The 15,980-nt window shown below is 34.0% G+C and overlaps 1 protein-coding gene across 4 annotated transcripts; it reads left to right on the forward strand.

Moving 5' to 3' along the window:
• Positions 1–884: 884 nt before the first annotated feature.
• LOC140763776 (probable tRNA N6-adenosine threonylcarbamoyltransferase, mitochondrial) lies at positions 885–15,605 on the forward strand. 4 transcript variants are annotated; one of them, XM_073102126.1, is made up of 14 exons: positions 885–1,195; positions 1,303–1,347; positions 2,795–2,869; positions 2,949–3,045; positions 6,119–6,209; positions 8,472–8,521; positions 9,533–9,723; positions 9,893–9,978; positions 10,152–10,230; positions 10,335–10,418; positions 10,492–10,606; positions 11,220–11,308; positions 14,971–15,135; positions 15,218–15,605. In XM_073102126.1, the coding sequence occupies exons 1-13, from the start codon at positions 920–922 to the stop codon at positions 15,100–15,102; spliced, it is 1,410 nt and encodes a 469-aa protein (XP_072958227.1). In that variant the 5' UTR covers positions 885–919; the 3' UTR covers positions 15,103–15,135; positions 15,218–15,605. The 4 variants fall into 4 exon arrangements, with proteins under 4 accessions (XP_072958227.1, XP_072958228.1, XP_072958226.1 ...); XM_073102127.1 differs by having other exon boundaries at positions 14,971–15,131; positions 15,221–15,605; XM_073102125.1 differs by having other exon boundaries at positions 14,971–15,131; positions 15,218–15,603.
• Positions 15,606–15,980: the final 375 nt, after the last annotated feature.

Consider the following 15,980-nt stretch of genomic DNA (forward strand, 5'->3'; position numbering starts at 1 on the left):
TCGCTAATAGTATATGAAAGGACTTAATTACCCTTATAAAAATATTATATCAAGATAGTTTGGTCATTTAGTAGCTTACTTATAATGAAAAATATTGATGATAATAAACCAGCTTTAGTTTTAGACAAAAATTTTAAATAATAATTTGACCTAAACTAGGGGATTAACTTCTTAAATTTGAAGTTAAAAAGGATAAGTTCAAATTAGGCCAAACCACAAAGGTAAATTATAATTTGCCCTAACTATAAATATGACTCACTACCCCTTGTGAACCAAGTGGCTCATAAATACAATGGGCTGAATCGATTTGTCCTGATCTGATTTACCAACTTATGTATAACTCCTTAGGTTTACTGTTTACATCTTGTACCCCTCAACTATAATTCAGTATCACTTTCACCCCTTTTAAGAAATAAAGTGGGCAAATATACCTCCTAAACTATTTAAATATATCACTAAACTCTCTCCATCAATATTTTATTAGAATTTGATAAAAATAATCTTAAAATTTGACTGACTTAATAGAGTAACAAAATTGCCCTTGTCTTCATTCTATATTGTTCTCTCTTCTCTTTAGTAGTCTCCTTGACAACTTCTCTTAATATTGAACTTTAAACTGATATTCTCTAATTTTTTTTTTAAAAATTAACTTTCGAACATGATGAGAAAAAGAAAGTAAAGATATTTTTATTCATCTAATCTGTTAATTAATTCTTTAATATTTTCCTAATAGAATTTATAATGGAAGGTACTTAATGATATAATTAGATAATTAAGGGGTAACGACTAATATCCGTGTATGTGTTCTTTTCATGAATGATTTGAAACGATAGCTCAAAGGGTCAAAATGTAATTAATCCTAAATCCCTAATAAAGCCTTCCTCGTCTTGCACTCGAGTCGCATACTCCTCGTGGAATAATGACGGGCTCTCTTCTCATCTCATCTCTATCCATTTCCCGCTTCGCTCTCCTTCTCAATCCCTCTCTTCCATTGTATAGAAGCAAAGCTTCCTCACTCCGTCGACCCCTTGTCTCCACCTTTCTTCTCTCTTGGAGCCTCCCCTCCAAATCCCTTTCTACTGTGCCCTCAGCTTCCAGTCTCCGTGCTTTGGACTCATCGGTTCATGCTTGCGACCGAGAGGATTTGATCGTTCTTGGCATCGAGACGAGCTGCGATGACACTGCCGCTGCTGTGGTAGGTTTCTTGAAGCATCTGGATTTCTCTGTTTCATAATTGGTGAAGAGAGCTTTTCTTTTTCTCGATTTAAATACATTTGGATGTTTTCTTTATCTTGTTCTCAGGTCAGAGGGAATGGGGAAATTCTTAGCCAAGTTGTGTCTTCCCAAGTAAGCTCGCATTTTGTTGTATCTTTAAATATGAAATTATGTAATAGATGGAATTGATTCAGACTGGTAGTCCATTATCTTGATCTTCTCACTATTTCTATTTGTTTGTTTACTAGTGAGATTATCTCAATTTCTAGTTGAATTTGTATTTTTCTAAATATCTTGTAGGATAATTTATTTTTCTCGTGGTATTCTAATTTATAAATATAGTATTATGAATAACTATAATATGCACCTTTTGTATAAATTCATTTGTCCATAAAAGAACTACTGAAAGTTGTCTGAAACATGGTAGGTACCCTTTTTCTCCAATCGACACTATGTTCTTTGTAATAGCCAATGCTATGGATAAGTGAGGTCAGGGAACAGAACAAAGCATAAAAGAAACAGAAATAAACAATATAATGTAAAAGCTAGGAGGGCAGAAATAATGAAAGGTTGTTCAGACATTATACAACTGGAATTCTTGAGTTAAATTTGCCTATGACAACAAAACTGCATTCGACTTATGTAGGATAAGTAGAAGTGATTTGTTTCAAGAAGAATGTGCTGTAAGGATGACAGGAAGCCAAAAAGAAAAGAAATAGAAAAGAAAATAAAATAAAATTACTGCAAGAAGTGAAAATAAAATAATAAATAATTTGGCCGAAAATTTTGTTGCTTCAATACTAAATACCAAGTAACATCTACAGTCTCAAGTTAATTGCTTCTTATAAATAAATTCTTCTAAAGGACATTTTGAAATAATGGGTTTCATTTATTTGGCCAATTGACCACTCAAATAGAATGACATTATTAGGTATATATAAAGGGCTCAAGACAATGGCCTTTAGGCCTTAATCTATTGATTGAAATACAGACATTAACATGAACTTGAAAATTTAAGTTTCAGGGAAAGGTTTGAGGTACTGCCTTCGTTTTGGTTTTAACCAAGCTTATGGAGTTACGACTTCAGTTGTTTCTGGTTCTGAATCTATTGACCAGCTGAGAATAAAAGACTGTGAAATTCAAAGCATCTAAATTCTAAACTGTACAGTGTTGTCAAGGATAAAGAAGTCTTTCTGACTATCAAATTGATAATTATTAATATTCACAAAATAAGATAGCACGACTATGCAATTATTCATTCTTTATGGCTTATTGTATCTTATGTTCATTCTTTAGTCTTTACTCTATTATGTACTTGTTGTGGAGATAATTTCTCTTCCAAAAACTTGTATACTCAAGTTCACCATTCCAGCATCTTCACATTCACTTCTCTTCACACCTTTCTCCCTCCCCAAAAATCTAACCGTACTAGTTCACTCAAAGTTGTTCTTGAAGCTCATCTTTATGTAGTTGTTCCTTTTATTTTATGGTGCTTGTCTTTTCGTGGTAGTTTCTTTTTTTACATGGGATATAGTATTTAGATTTTGACATTTTGACCTTTAATGTTCACCTTATTAAGGCAGATTTGCTTGCAAAGTATGGGGGTGTTGCTCCTAAGATGGCTGAAGAAGCACATGCACTAGTAATTGACAAGGTTTGATTTCTTATTTAGTGAAATAGTTGATGCCACATTGTTTTCAATCTATTTTTCTAATTTTTTTCTAGTTTTGCAGGTTGTTCAACAAGCACTTAATAATGCAAATTTGACAGGAAAAGATCTTTCTGCAGTTGCTGTAACTATTGGCCCAGGCTTAAGTCTTTGCCTAAGGGGTACGACAAAGTTCTCATGACTGCCTTTTCATATTCTGAAGTTTTGAATATTTAAGTACTCTTATTCTCATGATTAGTTCTCTTGATATTTGATTGTTGAACTGGCAAAATACTATAGATACAATTATAAAATAAAAACATTTCTTAGGAGATATTTAGATATATTCAAATTAATTAAGGAAATTATTCATGTTGTACTGTGACAAGCTTCTTTTACAATACTTTATAGTTCGTCTAGATTTATTAGGAATGAATCATCTACATTTATGCCATAGAAGCTAGTTTCGGCCTAACATCGACTAAATCGACCGATATTTGATCCGTTACAAGTCAAGATTGATCATATTGGCCGAAACATCCCAAAAGCGAGAGAGAGAAAGGGAGAAAGAGAGGAGTGAAAGAGAGAAAAAGAGAGCTCGTCGGAGAGAGAAAGAGAGAATATAAGAAAATAGTCTATCTAAGGTCATCAGAGGTCGATGGAGCCGGATCTGTGTTGAAAGGTTTTGCCGAATATTGATGGAGGCCGAAACAACATCAGAGAAGCATTGCCTTAGGGGAGAGAGAGTGGGAGAGGAAGAGTGAGAATGCTAGGGAGGGAGAGAGAGAAAAAGAGAGAGAGAGAAAAAGAGAGAGGGAGAGGGAGAGGGAGAGAGAGAGAGGGAGAGGGAGGGTGTTTTTTTTCTTAAGTGAGAGAGAGTAAAAGAAAGAGTAATGGGAGAGAGAATGGGATAGAGAGTTTGATAAGAGAGTTATTAGGAGAGAATGTAAGAATCTTTTTTATTTGTATAATAGAGGGAGAGTACGAATGGTAGAAATGGAGAGAGAGATAGAGATTGAGAAAATAGTATTTATTTTTTCAGTTTCTAGACTTTATATATGATAAATTTATATTTATATCTTATTATTTTTTTTCTAAAAGTTTTAGAATTTTTCTTTTTTTAAAAATTGTTAAAAATTATTTTAAAATACAAGCCAATACAAATGGCCGAAACCACCAATATGGCTCATACATATTGCTTTTTTGGATAGTTGATCCTGATCCTGATTCTGATACTTGGAATGTTGATTAATGCCATTTTGCACACTTTTTGTGAATAGTCATTATTAATATCCTTCAGCAATAGGGGTAAAACTTTATTTATCTTGCTCTTGCTAGAACTCACATTGGTGGGAACCTTCTACATGTGAAGTCATTTTCCTTGTCCAGCTAATGTCAAACCTTTTGTGATATAAAACTTTGTGGTAATTTGATAATTCCTTTGTCTTGCGATCACTTTGTAACATATATAGTGTCATACACATAGAAACAAATTTTTTTCATCAGATATGCATAAGGATTGAGAACTATGAAGCACGAATAGCTCTCCTAGGGAGAGGTTCGTGTTGGACACTTCTCGAACACACGGGTCCAAAGTATTCTTAATTAAAAAAATATAAAAGAAATATTGGACATGGGAGGGATACGGCGGGACACGAGTGGGACACCAACAGGACTACTATTGGTGTTAACAGGTCGGGTTTGTGTCCTTTTTATTAACCCGAATTCAAACCCAAATTAATTACCCCAAACCCTCACCTCTCAGAGGAAATCTCTCTCTCTTAGCCCAAAGTCCTCACCTGCAACGGACGAGCGGCTGCGATGGATGAACATGAAGAACGAGCGGCTACGATGGAGTGACCACGGCGAGCATAACGAGTGACTGCGACGAATGAGTAACTGAGCAGCTTCTTTGAGGCCGGTTGCGATGGACGAGATTCTCTCTCTCCCTCCCTCATCTTCCTCTTCGCAAGCAGACCTCTCTCCCTCCCTCCCTCCCTCCCTCCACGCAAGCAGACCTCTCTCTCTCTCTCTCTCTCTCTCTCTCCTTGCAAGCAAACCTGCTCTCCTTTAAAATGATCTCACTTACCTTTTTCTTTCTCCCTCTCTCCTTTAAAGTCTTTCATTTTTCCCTTATTTTTCTTTTGATACCAATGGGACTTAAATTTAAATTTTTATTGTTTATATTAATTCTAATTAGTGTGATAAACTGATAATGTTATAAGCAGATAGTGTAATAAACTTTTTTTAGATGTATCAATAATTATATATATTTTATTTATTTATTTATTTCTCTGTGTCCGTGTCTTATTTTTTCAAAATTTACCGTATCCATATTGTGTTGTATTCATGTCCCGTGTTCAAGTCCGTGCTTCATTGATTGAAAAGATAATGAAAAGGTTGATATAGTATTTTAGTTAGATTTGTTCCTTGAAGGCTTGTAATACGATAGTTTCGATGAATAACCATGTGTAAGTCTTAGTAAGGCAGAGTACATATAGATAAAATAATTGCAAACTATAAAAGACCCAGATGACCATGTTAACCTTCTCTAGAATTTTAAAATTTTCTGCAATTACTGGAAATTGCAGTCTGTAGCTTTAGAACTCACATAAGAAGGGAGAAGTGTGAGTATGGAGTCTGTAGCGTGCAACAATTACTTTCTCATTGAGAAAGCTGAAAATTTCAACATGTTATTGGTCCATGGGTGGGGTAGCAAACAGGTGGACCTTACTATTTAAATTGTTGGTGACAGTAGTTAGTTATCGACACCCATAAATTGGGTATAGCACCCTGTTAGGAGTTTGACCTTACTCTTTAATCAATTGAATTGAGACATCTCTACCACTTGCAACAAATTAAGCTCCCTTCAGACCTTTTTAAACAAATCGCATTTACTTTATATCATTTCAGTATTCAAATTAAATGTCTGGAGATATAAAAATCACATGCGATGGTTAGATATAATTGAAGAGATCTAGTCTTCTTCCTAACCATTGGTGGGGCTTATCCCATGAGTTGTCGACTTCTAGGAAAGGATGATATAAACTCTAAAGTTGATCATTGATCATTCATTAGTTGGACCTGCATCCCTTTAAGATGTGACCAATTATATGCAAAACATCCTGGACTGCTATTATTTTCTTTGACTCATATGGAGGTGTTTGTTTCTGTAATAGATTCTTGCACATATTCATAATCATGTCAATATGGGTATACAACTTTCATATGTAGTGATCCATTTTTCTTATGCAGTGGGTGTTTCCAAAGCTCGGAGAGTAGCTGGAATGTTCAACTTGCCTATAGTTGGAGTTCATCATATGGAAGCTCATGCATTGGTTGCTAGGTAAGCTTCCATACTCATGCATTGGTTCTCCTAAAACTGCAAACCAAACCGAAACATTCGAGTTTGGTTTGGTGCCAATATTAAAATGAGGTCTGCGGGAAAATGTTTCAGTGCCCTAATTTGGATCAAGATGTTTGATATTTTATATCTCTCTGATTAGATATTGGGATATCATCAATATAACATTCAAAACCTGGAAAGATTATTTTTTATTATCTTACTTCAACACCTTTAGATATAGCTCCCAAAAATGGATAGGAACATTTCCTATTTTCTTGTTTTCATCACCTTATTTTGCATGTATTAATATCTCTGACAGTTTGGAGACAGTGACATTTAACAAAATAGTTGTTAAGCCATCAATTGATATGTTGGATTCTTGTGAAATTTATGTTTTCTAGGTTATTTAGTTTAATGCCCCTTGCAACTTCCCTAGAAGTTGAATCTATAAAGTAGAAACTACTGACCATGGTTATCGTGCCAACCCAGGCCTACTTACCAGGGCCAGCAATAGTTGTGCTGACCATGCATCGACATAATTATTAGAAGAATCCATGATTTCCCTATTCCCTCCTCCCTCCCATATCAGCTGATTAATGGGTTTTCATAAGCTGCTTATGTGCTTGTGATTTTCGCATGCTCATAAATCATCCAAAACAAGTGCGAAAAGAAATATAAGGCATGATTTTAGTGTATGGCTAGAAAAAAGATCCATTTTTTGAAATTTGGAGAACCATGAAAATCAAGATAAATAAGTGAAATTGGTTGTTATTGAAGGGTAACCAGGTACACTTATCTTTAGTCAATTATCCGAATATCTGATACAAATTCCAACTACTGGTGGAAATTATAATCAGATTCAGAAAAGTTAATTTGCTAGCTTACTCCAAAAATTGGCTTACATTAGTGAAGTTAGTGATTCTTCTATGCAGGAACAGAGTACCTTCATAGAATATCAGATTAGATTTACTAGTCTTGGTGGGTCATAATTGAGTCCAATCTAATTGAATTTAGTTTATTTGAGTTATGTTTTATTATTTATTTGAGTCATTTTTGTATATTTTCATAACTTTAATATTTGAACTTAACTTTATCTTAATTTAGGGTGTATTGGGTCAAACAGTTAGTAATTGGTTAGGTCTTTTGTCATCACTATGAGGCTGTGGTCTCTTTTGACCTATTTCTACTAATGTGACTGTGAATTCTCATCCAATCCTTACTAAAAAAATTTGGGATTTAAATCTCTCCGAACTGCCTTAGGAGAAAGAGTATATTTTTCAAGAAATAAAGGAAAAAGAGTAAATTTTTTTTCATGTTCTTCAATGGATTGATTAGTATGGGGACAACCACCCAGGATACTTTCTGGTGAGCAAAAGTGGGCCTAATAGTTATTTTCCTCTTCCTTTTCTCTCCTTATTTCTAGTTTCTTCCTTTATTTGGCTCCTTTCAATTTATTTGTTTGGTTTGGTCCTCATTCCTTAGTGTTGCTTCCACAATCTGTTCATCTATTTTCTTTTCCTTTTATAAAGTTTATGTGGATTTTTCTTTTGAGCTGATTCACCAATGATTTCTTGGGCATTGATACTTTATGTTTGCATGTTTCCTCTAAAGGCAGTATAAGTAGCCCTAATCAAGCTTCTTTTGATACTTCTAGCATAGAAACCAAGACCAAATCTCAAAACACAAACATGCAATACTTGTTCTATTGCTGTCAGTCTTTATTTCTGTTTTTCTTTTCTTTTCTTTTTTCTTCTTTGTTGATCCAAGTCTTCCTTTTACTGCTCTGCATCAGAAAAATTATTGCCAGTAGGCTCAGAGCTAGATTGTCCTATTTGATTCCTGTTATTAGAGCTAGTGATCTTGTATCAATGTTTGGGTTGTATATGCATAATAAAGAATAAGCTTCAGCCTCATACTATATGCGATATAAGAATAAGAGTGTGACCCTAATCAGCTAATCTGGTACTGACATCCCATTTATTTATTTCTATAGCTTATGACTTGTGTCTTAGTTGGTATTGGCATTCCCAGTTGGTTTTCTCCATCAATCTGATTATAATAAACTAATCTCGTAATTTCCTTTTCTCCTTGAAATAAGCTTAAAATTCTCAAACTTCAATTTCCTCCATGACATCTAGGTTGAAGATTCCAGAAATTGAACTAGACAATTGATAAAGTCAATAGATAGTGGATTGGCTTCATCTCGGAATTGTTTGGTATGCAATGAAATGTATTTTTCTTATGCTTATTACTTCCTTCCAGGCTTGTACAGAGGGATCTGCATTTTCCGTTCTTGACTCTTCTTATTTCAGGTACCCTATTTTTGTTTGTTACATGATATTTCTTTGCCAAAAGCTCTATGTTCTATCTAAAATCTGATTACTTTTATGTGTCATTAATGAGTTGTTCCCACCTGGTCCAAAATATGATTATATTCTTCTTGATTATTGAAGACCTTCATTGTCTTTCTTTGCAACAAGTATAATTAATATAGTGGAAGTTACCATATTCCTTTTACATGGTTTATAAGCATACTGGGTCAATTATTTTGTCTTTTCATACATGTGAGCAGCCATTAATTGGCAGTCATTCAACTATCTTACAAATATGCCATTTTCCTTGTCTTTTGTTTGCTTTTTAAATTTTATAGCCATTGATGCACTTAAGTCTAGTTAGTCTATTATAATAAATTGATTTAATTGTTTCATATTGTCATACGTTTGTTATGTATCAGTGACTTATATATATTATTTGTTATGTATCAGTGACTTATATCTATTATTTGTTATGTATCAGTGACTTATATCTATTATTTGTATAACAATTAAAAGTATGTAAAATCTGTTGATGCACTTCTATTTATCGCATTTTTGTTTGAGGAATGCCAACTATTCTTGATGTAAGGATATGAAGGTTTTTTACTAGCTTTACATAGTTCTTATGTCTTAGGAAATATACAACATTAATGGTCTGTTCAAAGAAGTTATATGTTGTTGGTTGAGCAGATAAGGATTAAGATAATGAAAGACATTGTGATTGATGGAAAATCACAGCATTTAACTTTGTATGGAAAAAGAAAGTATATGAAGTACAATTTTAATTGAAACAGGATTTATATCTTCTTTCTACAGGTCAAGGTAATTATGTATGTACTTGTCAATGTCCAGTATGCTTTATTTGCAACTGTTAGGTTTCATCTCACGTTCTCTTCTCTAGATGCTATTTTTTGTGGTTGCTCTTGGCATGCTATTATAATATAGACTTTCCTTGTTGTTGGTTCCTAGCAATTTGCAGTTGGGTGTCTAACCAGGTGCCCTAATCAGGTGGACACAATCTTCTCATTCTCGCTCATAGTCTTGGTCATTATGTGCAACTTGGGACAACAATAGATGATGCAATTGGAGAGGCATATGATAAGACAGCACGATGGCTTGGCCTCGATATGAGAAAAGGTGGTGGCCCTGCTCTTGAAGAACTTGCTCGGGAAGGTGATCCAAACTCTATTAAATTCTCAGTAAGTTCTTTACCGATGGTTTTGTATTTCGATTGGCAGTGATATCGAGATATGAAACAAGCGTTTTCTTGTATAGTACTTTATAAGTTTATAGTTTATACTAGTGATAATATTGTCGTCAGATGCTTTTTTTCTGAAGATTTTTTTTTTTTTCTCTTTTCTATCTCAGATCCCAATGAGGCAACATAAGGATTGCAATTTCTCATATGCAGGTTTAAAGACTCAAGTTAGATTGGCTATTGAATCTAGAAATTTGTAAGAGATTACAATGATAAAACCTTTTGTTCTTATATAATGCCTATATGGTAATACCTACTTAAGTATTGAAAACACTTTTAATGGTACTGCTACTGAAATTATTATGTCATCTTTTGCAGGAGTATATTTGTTATTTGTTGACTTGTTATGTGGTTGTATATTAATTTCAGATGCATAGACAATATTCCCATTTCTTCTGCAACTTTGGATGAAAGAAGGTTAAGGGCAGATATTGCTGCTTCTTTTCAGGTTTTAGATTACTGATGAACTTTAATTTATAGCCCATCATTTGGCTTTTCAAAAATTTAGTATCTTTATATGAGCTTAACAATAATGCATTCGGGTTTCTGCAGCGAGTTGCTGTACTACATTTGGAGGAAAGGTGTCAGCGAGCAATTGAATGGGCATTGAAGATTGAACCTTCTATTAAATGTTTGGTAAGTAAATTTGTTTATTTAGGGCTAAAATGGGGCTTATGTTTGATGTCGATCTCTTTGTGAAAACTTCTAGGTAGTTTCGGGAGGTGTTGCATCAAATCAATATGTAAGAACTCGTCTTAATCATATTGTGGAGAAGAATGGCCTGAAACTTGTATGCCCTCCTCCAAGCCTTTGTACCGACAATGGTACGGAATTTCTCTAATTTGTCTTTCTATGCTGATTAGCTTCAGAGTTGTGTGCAACTGGTTATTAAATCATTTTTCTGGTGGTTACATATTAGTTACAATGGTGGGCAAGTTGATTAAACACCACGCATAATGGCTGATTAACAAAACTGTACTAAACTCTGAGCTATGATATCAATTTGGTTGGGCTATTTTGAGGTTATTCCACTTCTTTTCCTAAGGCCATGTTTGCTTTGAATTTACAGACCCTTAAACTAGTTCAGTAATCAAACATCTTTTTATCTTTTTCATATCTAATCAAATTTACTCTTCAAAAGATTAAGATTAAGAAATAAAACTAACTAATTGAGTTCGGAGCTTAGTTTCAAACCAAACAAGACTTAATGTTTTTTGCTTGGCCAGTTCTGAATCATATTCATCAAAACTAAACCATACTAGTATATTCACAATCACTCCCGTTTGGCATGGTTTGATTATGTATGTTTGGTTCATGATGATGTTCCTGTTTCCAAAATCTTTGCTTGTGTAGTAATGCATGCATTGATGGTTTGCGTTTAAATACATGTTCTCCTTGGCTTATTAGATTTGTAATTGAAGTAATGATTTGGAATAGGTGTGATGGTTGCTTGGGCTGGGATTGAGCACTTCCTTTTAGGGAGATTTGATGCTCCACCTCCTGCCAATGAGCCTGAAGATTCCCAGGTTTTAACTGGAACTTTTAGATTGACATTGTCTTTTATCCTTTATGTTTCACACTTTGATGTTTGATAAAATTTTGTTTGTTAAGCCTCACCATTTTAGGTGCTTTCACTAAGTCAGGAACCTGTTCTTGGCTATTACATTGCATTACTGCTTCATTTGTTATTGCCCTTCAACTCTCTGTACAAGCTCATTGTGCTGAGGTAAAAATAAATTTGTTCAGAGATTTTATGATAGTGCTATATGCCTATATCATGGCTGTCAGCAACTAGATAAATTGACGTTGTCAAACATGAAGATGTTCCGGACAAACTATGCTTGACAGGAATGGGTTACACAAGAAATATCCATACTGAAAACAAACCAACTTTAGATGGTAAGATTGTGGGATTAAGGGGCTTATCAATTTTACATTTAGGGTCAGCTTAGGCATGGGTAAATTTGTGAACGAATATCTTATACCAACAATGCAAATCAGACACTATCCCTGTTAAGAACATCTTGTGCAGTTGGATCCTTAAAATTTTTTTTCAAAATCAGATAGTATGGTTATTTTCATGTTTTTGTTTTTCCAACTTACAACATGCTCTCTTAATAGAACTCTAGCATAATTTCAGCTTAAATATTGGCTTCAAAGAATGTGTAAATTTAAATTGTGAAAGAAGCTTTGATGCAGGTCTTCAATATCTTATGGTAGATACCCAAATTCTAAAACTTGGTATCAAAAAAATGATATATAATGATCATATCGACTGTATCGATCATATCAGCAGCTCGTACCGAATCAAACTATTCTTTAAATATTTTAAAATTTAAATATTATTTTAAAATACCGAAAGTTTTCTAAATATTTAGAAAAAGTGACAAAAATATAGTAAAATAATAATTTCCCTCTTACACTTGGTAAAGGGTGAGAAGTGGGAGGAGAATGTGTAAGTGATAGAGAGTAAAAGTTGAAAGTTGGAAAAGAAGGTAATTAGAGACATCAACTATTAATGTTCTCTAGCTCCAATTGAACCTAAATCTTAAAACAGAAAAAATTTCAACTAGTTTCGGCAAACATGCCTTGAGGCTCATAATTATACATGTGGCTTCATGACCAGAGTTTGTCGTTTGAAGAGGCATCTATAATTTGTTGGCCTTTTTCCCTTTACTTGTCTAGGAAACATAAAACTGTTTCTTGCATTGGGACTTCGCCTGTCAAAAGAGTTGCTCTTTAAAGGATTGATGAACATTTTCTCCAGACTCAAAACTTTTCCTTTATTTGGAACTCCGCATGTATGGAACAATAGAATCTTGAAGTGTGCATTTCCACCCTAGTGAAGCATTTGCAGTCCCCATTAGTATCTAGCATAAGAGCCTCTTGAGATTCAATTATCTTTTTCTAGATGTGCTTTACAGAACCATCTAATGTACATCTTAGACACCTGGCGGTAATCTGTTAATATGAATATTATAGCTCCCTCCGTTATCCATAAGAACACGTCTTTGCTTCAGTATAGGGCTGTCCAAATAATCAAGCCGACTTGAGCTTGGCTCGATAATGTTTGATCAAGCTCGGCTCAAAAATAGGCTGAGCCGAGCTTGATCATTAAAGCTAGGCTCGAAATTAAATTCGAGCCAAGCTTGATACCGAGTCGGTTCAATCGAGTCAGCTTAATAAGGCTCAAATATATATATATATATATATATATATATATATATATATATATATATATATTAATATGAGTAATATCAAACTAATATGAATTATCAGATCAAAACCCTTTCACCTATTTAGAATTTCAGCTATTATTTTCTAACATAATTATCTTTATTGTTTGTAATCTATATTTTGGTTGCTTGTAATTTTCTAACCCATTTATCTTTATTGCTTGTAATTTATATTTTGGTAATATTTATATCTTTATAGTTGAATTAGGTTTTATTTCAAGCTTGATTCAAACCTAAATTAATTCAAGCTTGCTTAAGCTCGAAAATAGTTTGAAATTGATAAGATTTGAAATTGCTAATTTAGCAACTCGTTTAAGCTCGAAATTGGCTCGAGTTCGAAATTGGCTCGGATTGAAATTATTTCAATTCAATCTTGATCACAAAGACAGGCTCGAAATTAATTTCAATCCAAGTTTGATTAGAGCCAGACTCGATCAAGCTCGGCTCGTTTACATCCCTACTTCAGTATATGCTTTTCATCTATAGTCCTATAACGACCTTATGGAAAAACATCGCTATGAAGTGTCACCATATTTCTGCAGTGTAGCTTCTCTTAATTCAGCAGAGCAACTTAAATTTTAGTGTTCTTAGAATTGATGTCAATCTAAGAATTCCAAAACTTGCAATCCAACTACGTAAGAATTCTTTATTCATTTTCCCTTTAATTGTGAGTCGAGGTAAACTCTTTGTTTCAGCCCCAAATTATCAACCTATAACATTGTTGGGAACTTGAAATATTCATTTTACTTTCTTTCCCTTCTGCAAATTGTGTTTTCCTTGATGTTCATCTTGCATTACTTGCTAATTACTGTAACCAGAGCTTGGTATGATTGTCCAACAGCAATCATCATATATGTATGAGATGCAAGGAAAACAAAGTCACTTAACAAATGCTTAGAAGTTCTATAACTGATGTAGGATTTTTCATATTGAAAGCAGGATTGGCAACCTTGGGCTGTTTTTTTTTTTTCGTTTTTCCAATGTTAGATAAGTACTGTAAGGTTTATTGCACTCTTCGGAATTTGTATTGTATCTTTTATTGTCATGTTTATCCTGATCACATACTCTATTACATCCTAAAATTAATGAATAGCATTTATCCAGATCTTATGATATCATGCCCTAGACTAGTGCTCCTAAAAACAGTGAAAATTTGAAATGCAAAATAATGCAATGAGTCAGAAATAAGAATTCAGACTCGTGAAGCAGGGTTTTTTTGTTGATAAAAACCCTGCTTTTAATATGAAATAGGATGAAACCGAAAACTGGTTGACAAAAACCAAGTAAAAATATATCGAGCTTTATTAATTCTAATAAGTTCATATCATAATAGAAACCTGGTTATGTTTCTCGAATTAGTTCTTTTTGTTTCTGGCTTAAGCATACTCAGATAGGTGCAGGCCTTCCAAAATAACTTTAGCTTCTTCTTTCCCTTCCCTTTGGTGCAATTCTCTTAATATTACCATTTTTTACGTTTGGAGTTCCTATACTTTTAATACATACTAACTATTTGCAATAGAAATGCTACAATCTCCATTATGTTTAAAAGTTACTGTGGCACTTCCTGCAATAAGAGGATTATTCTTTTCCATTTTCCTAGTAGCGTTTTGAGTAATCCGTCAAAATGAACCCTGTACCACAATCCATTAGCATTGACATTACAGTCCGAGCTTGACTTTGTAGTGCTTTCTCATATATATCTTGGTAAAAGGTCAGATAAAAGTTCTCAGCCATTTGGTCTGAATAATTTCAATAGGATGCTCCTGCTATTGTGGCTGTGAGCAGTTTCTTTACCTTTTTGTTGTTATTCGGAGCATGTTAGGTATTGGATTGTGTAAATAAACTTCAATTACTCCTAAACACTAGTAACTTGGTGAGAATATTGGTGCTCTTCTTTCTAAATCTTGCTTCACTTAGAATTATAGCACCTAACAGAATATTCTCTGGCACAGTATGATTTGCGTCCACGGTGGCCATTGGGTGAGGAGTACGCTGAAGGGAAAAGTGTAGCTCGCTCGCTCAAAACAGCCCGTGTACATCCATCACTTACATCCATCATTCAAGGTTCTTCTCCGCAGGCATAGATACATTAATTGCTCCTATACTAAAACTGGTGGGTAAGACTTCGATTTTCAGATTGATTCATCTGGCTGGCTTTTATTCCTGGAAAGCTTAACCTATTTCTCATCATTTCTGCAGTAGTCAACAGGAATTATTTCATTCGAAGTCAGCTAAATTACAAAATCTGTGAATCAGCCTACTTGCTTGAGAAGTGAAGATTGTGCTTTTTCTAAGGAGTTAAGTAACATCCGAGCAACCGAGGGAAAGTAGGCTTCTCTGAAAGTGTTCATTCTTATTTATTGTTAAATGCCCATGTATCGACATAATTCATAGAGTTGTACATATAGTTCAGTTTTGACTAGTTTTGGCAACTTGATGCCAGGGCAATCTTTAAGGTGATTGTAATGTTTACGGTATTTCCCATTCTAAGAATGTTATGCACATATGTGTGATAGTTTTGTGTGTGTTGTTGCATGGGAAAGGAATCTACTGCAAACTTGAAAGGAAAAAGAAACTTAAATAATACCAAATTACTATTAAAATTGCTCATCTGAAGAAGTTAGTCTTAAACAGTCATGATTTAGGCATGCAATTTTTGCTTCCTTTTTTTTTTTTTTGGTCTTGATAAAAGATTTGGGACATTATTAAGTTTCCACTTATCGTACTAGAGTATTCTACCTGACACTTTAGGCTGTGCTCGGATGCTAAAGTAGCCTTCCTTGTTTGGTGGTAAATTACAGACGTTGATTGATTTGAATAAGAGAAAACGAAAAGAAGGTATAGAAGTGTCATAAGTACAGTTTTCGAATCTGTGGGCAATTTTTCTGGAGTGGGATTAACCAACCTCACTAACCCAAATGGAGAGAGGGTTGGTAAGGTTGATTCCAAAGAACAAAAGTAG

The sequence above is a fragment of the Typha angustifolia genome, chromosome 7 (genome assembly GCF_048772165.1).
Source record: "Typha angustifolia cultivar Huaian chromosome 7, ASM4877216v1, whole genome shotgun sequence".
Classification (NCBI taxonomy): Eukaryota; Viridiplantae; Streptophyta; class Magnoliopsida; order Poales; family Typhaceae; genus Typha; species Typha angustifolia.

What these genes read in the sequence shown, in the direction of transcription:
- LOC140763776 (XM_073102126.1), top strand. Translation starts at nt 920, where the DNA reads ATGACGGGCTCTCTTCTCATCTCATCTCTATCCATTTCCCGCTTCGCT. An exon ending in ATGCACTAGTAATTGACAAG is followed by an intron (nt 2,870 to 2,948) that starts GTTTGATTTCTT and finishes CTAGTTTTGCAG; the next exon opens with GTTGTTCAACAAGCACTTAA. An exon ending in ATATTGCTGCTTCTTTTCAG is followed by an intron (nt 10,231 to 10,334) that starts GTTTTAGATTAC and finishes GGGTTTCTGCAG; the next exon opens with CGAGTTGCTGTACTACATTT.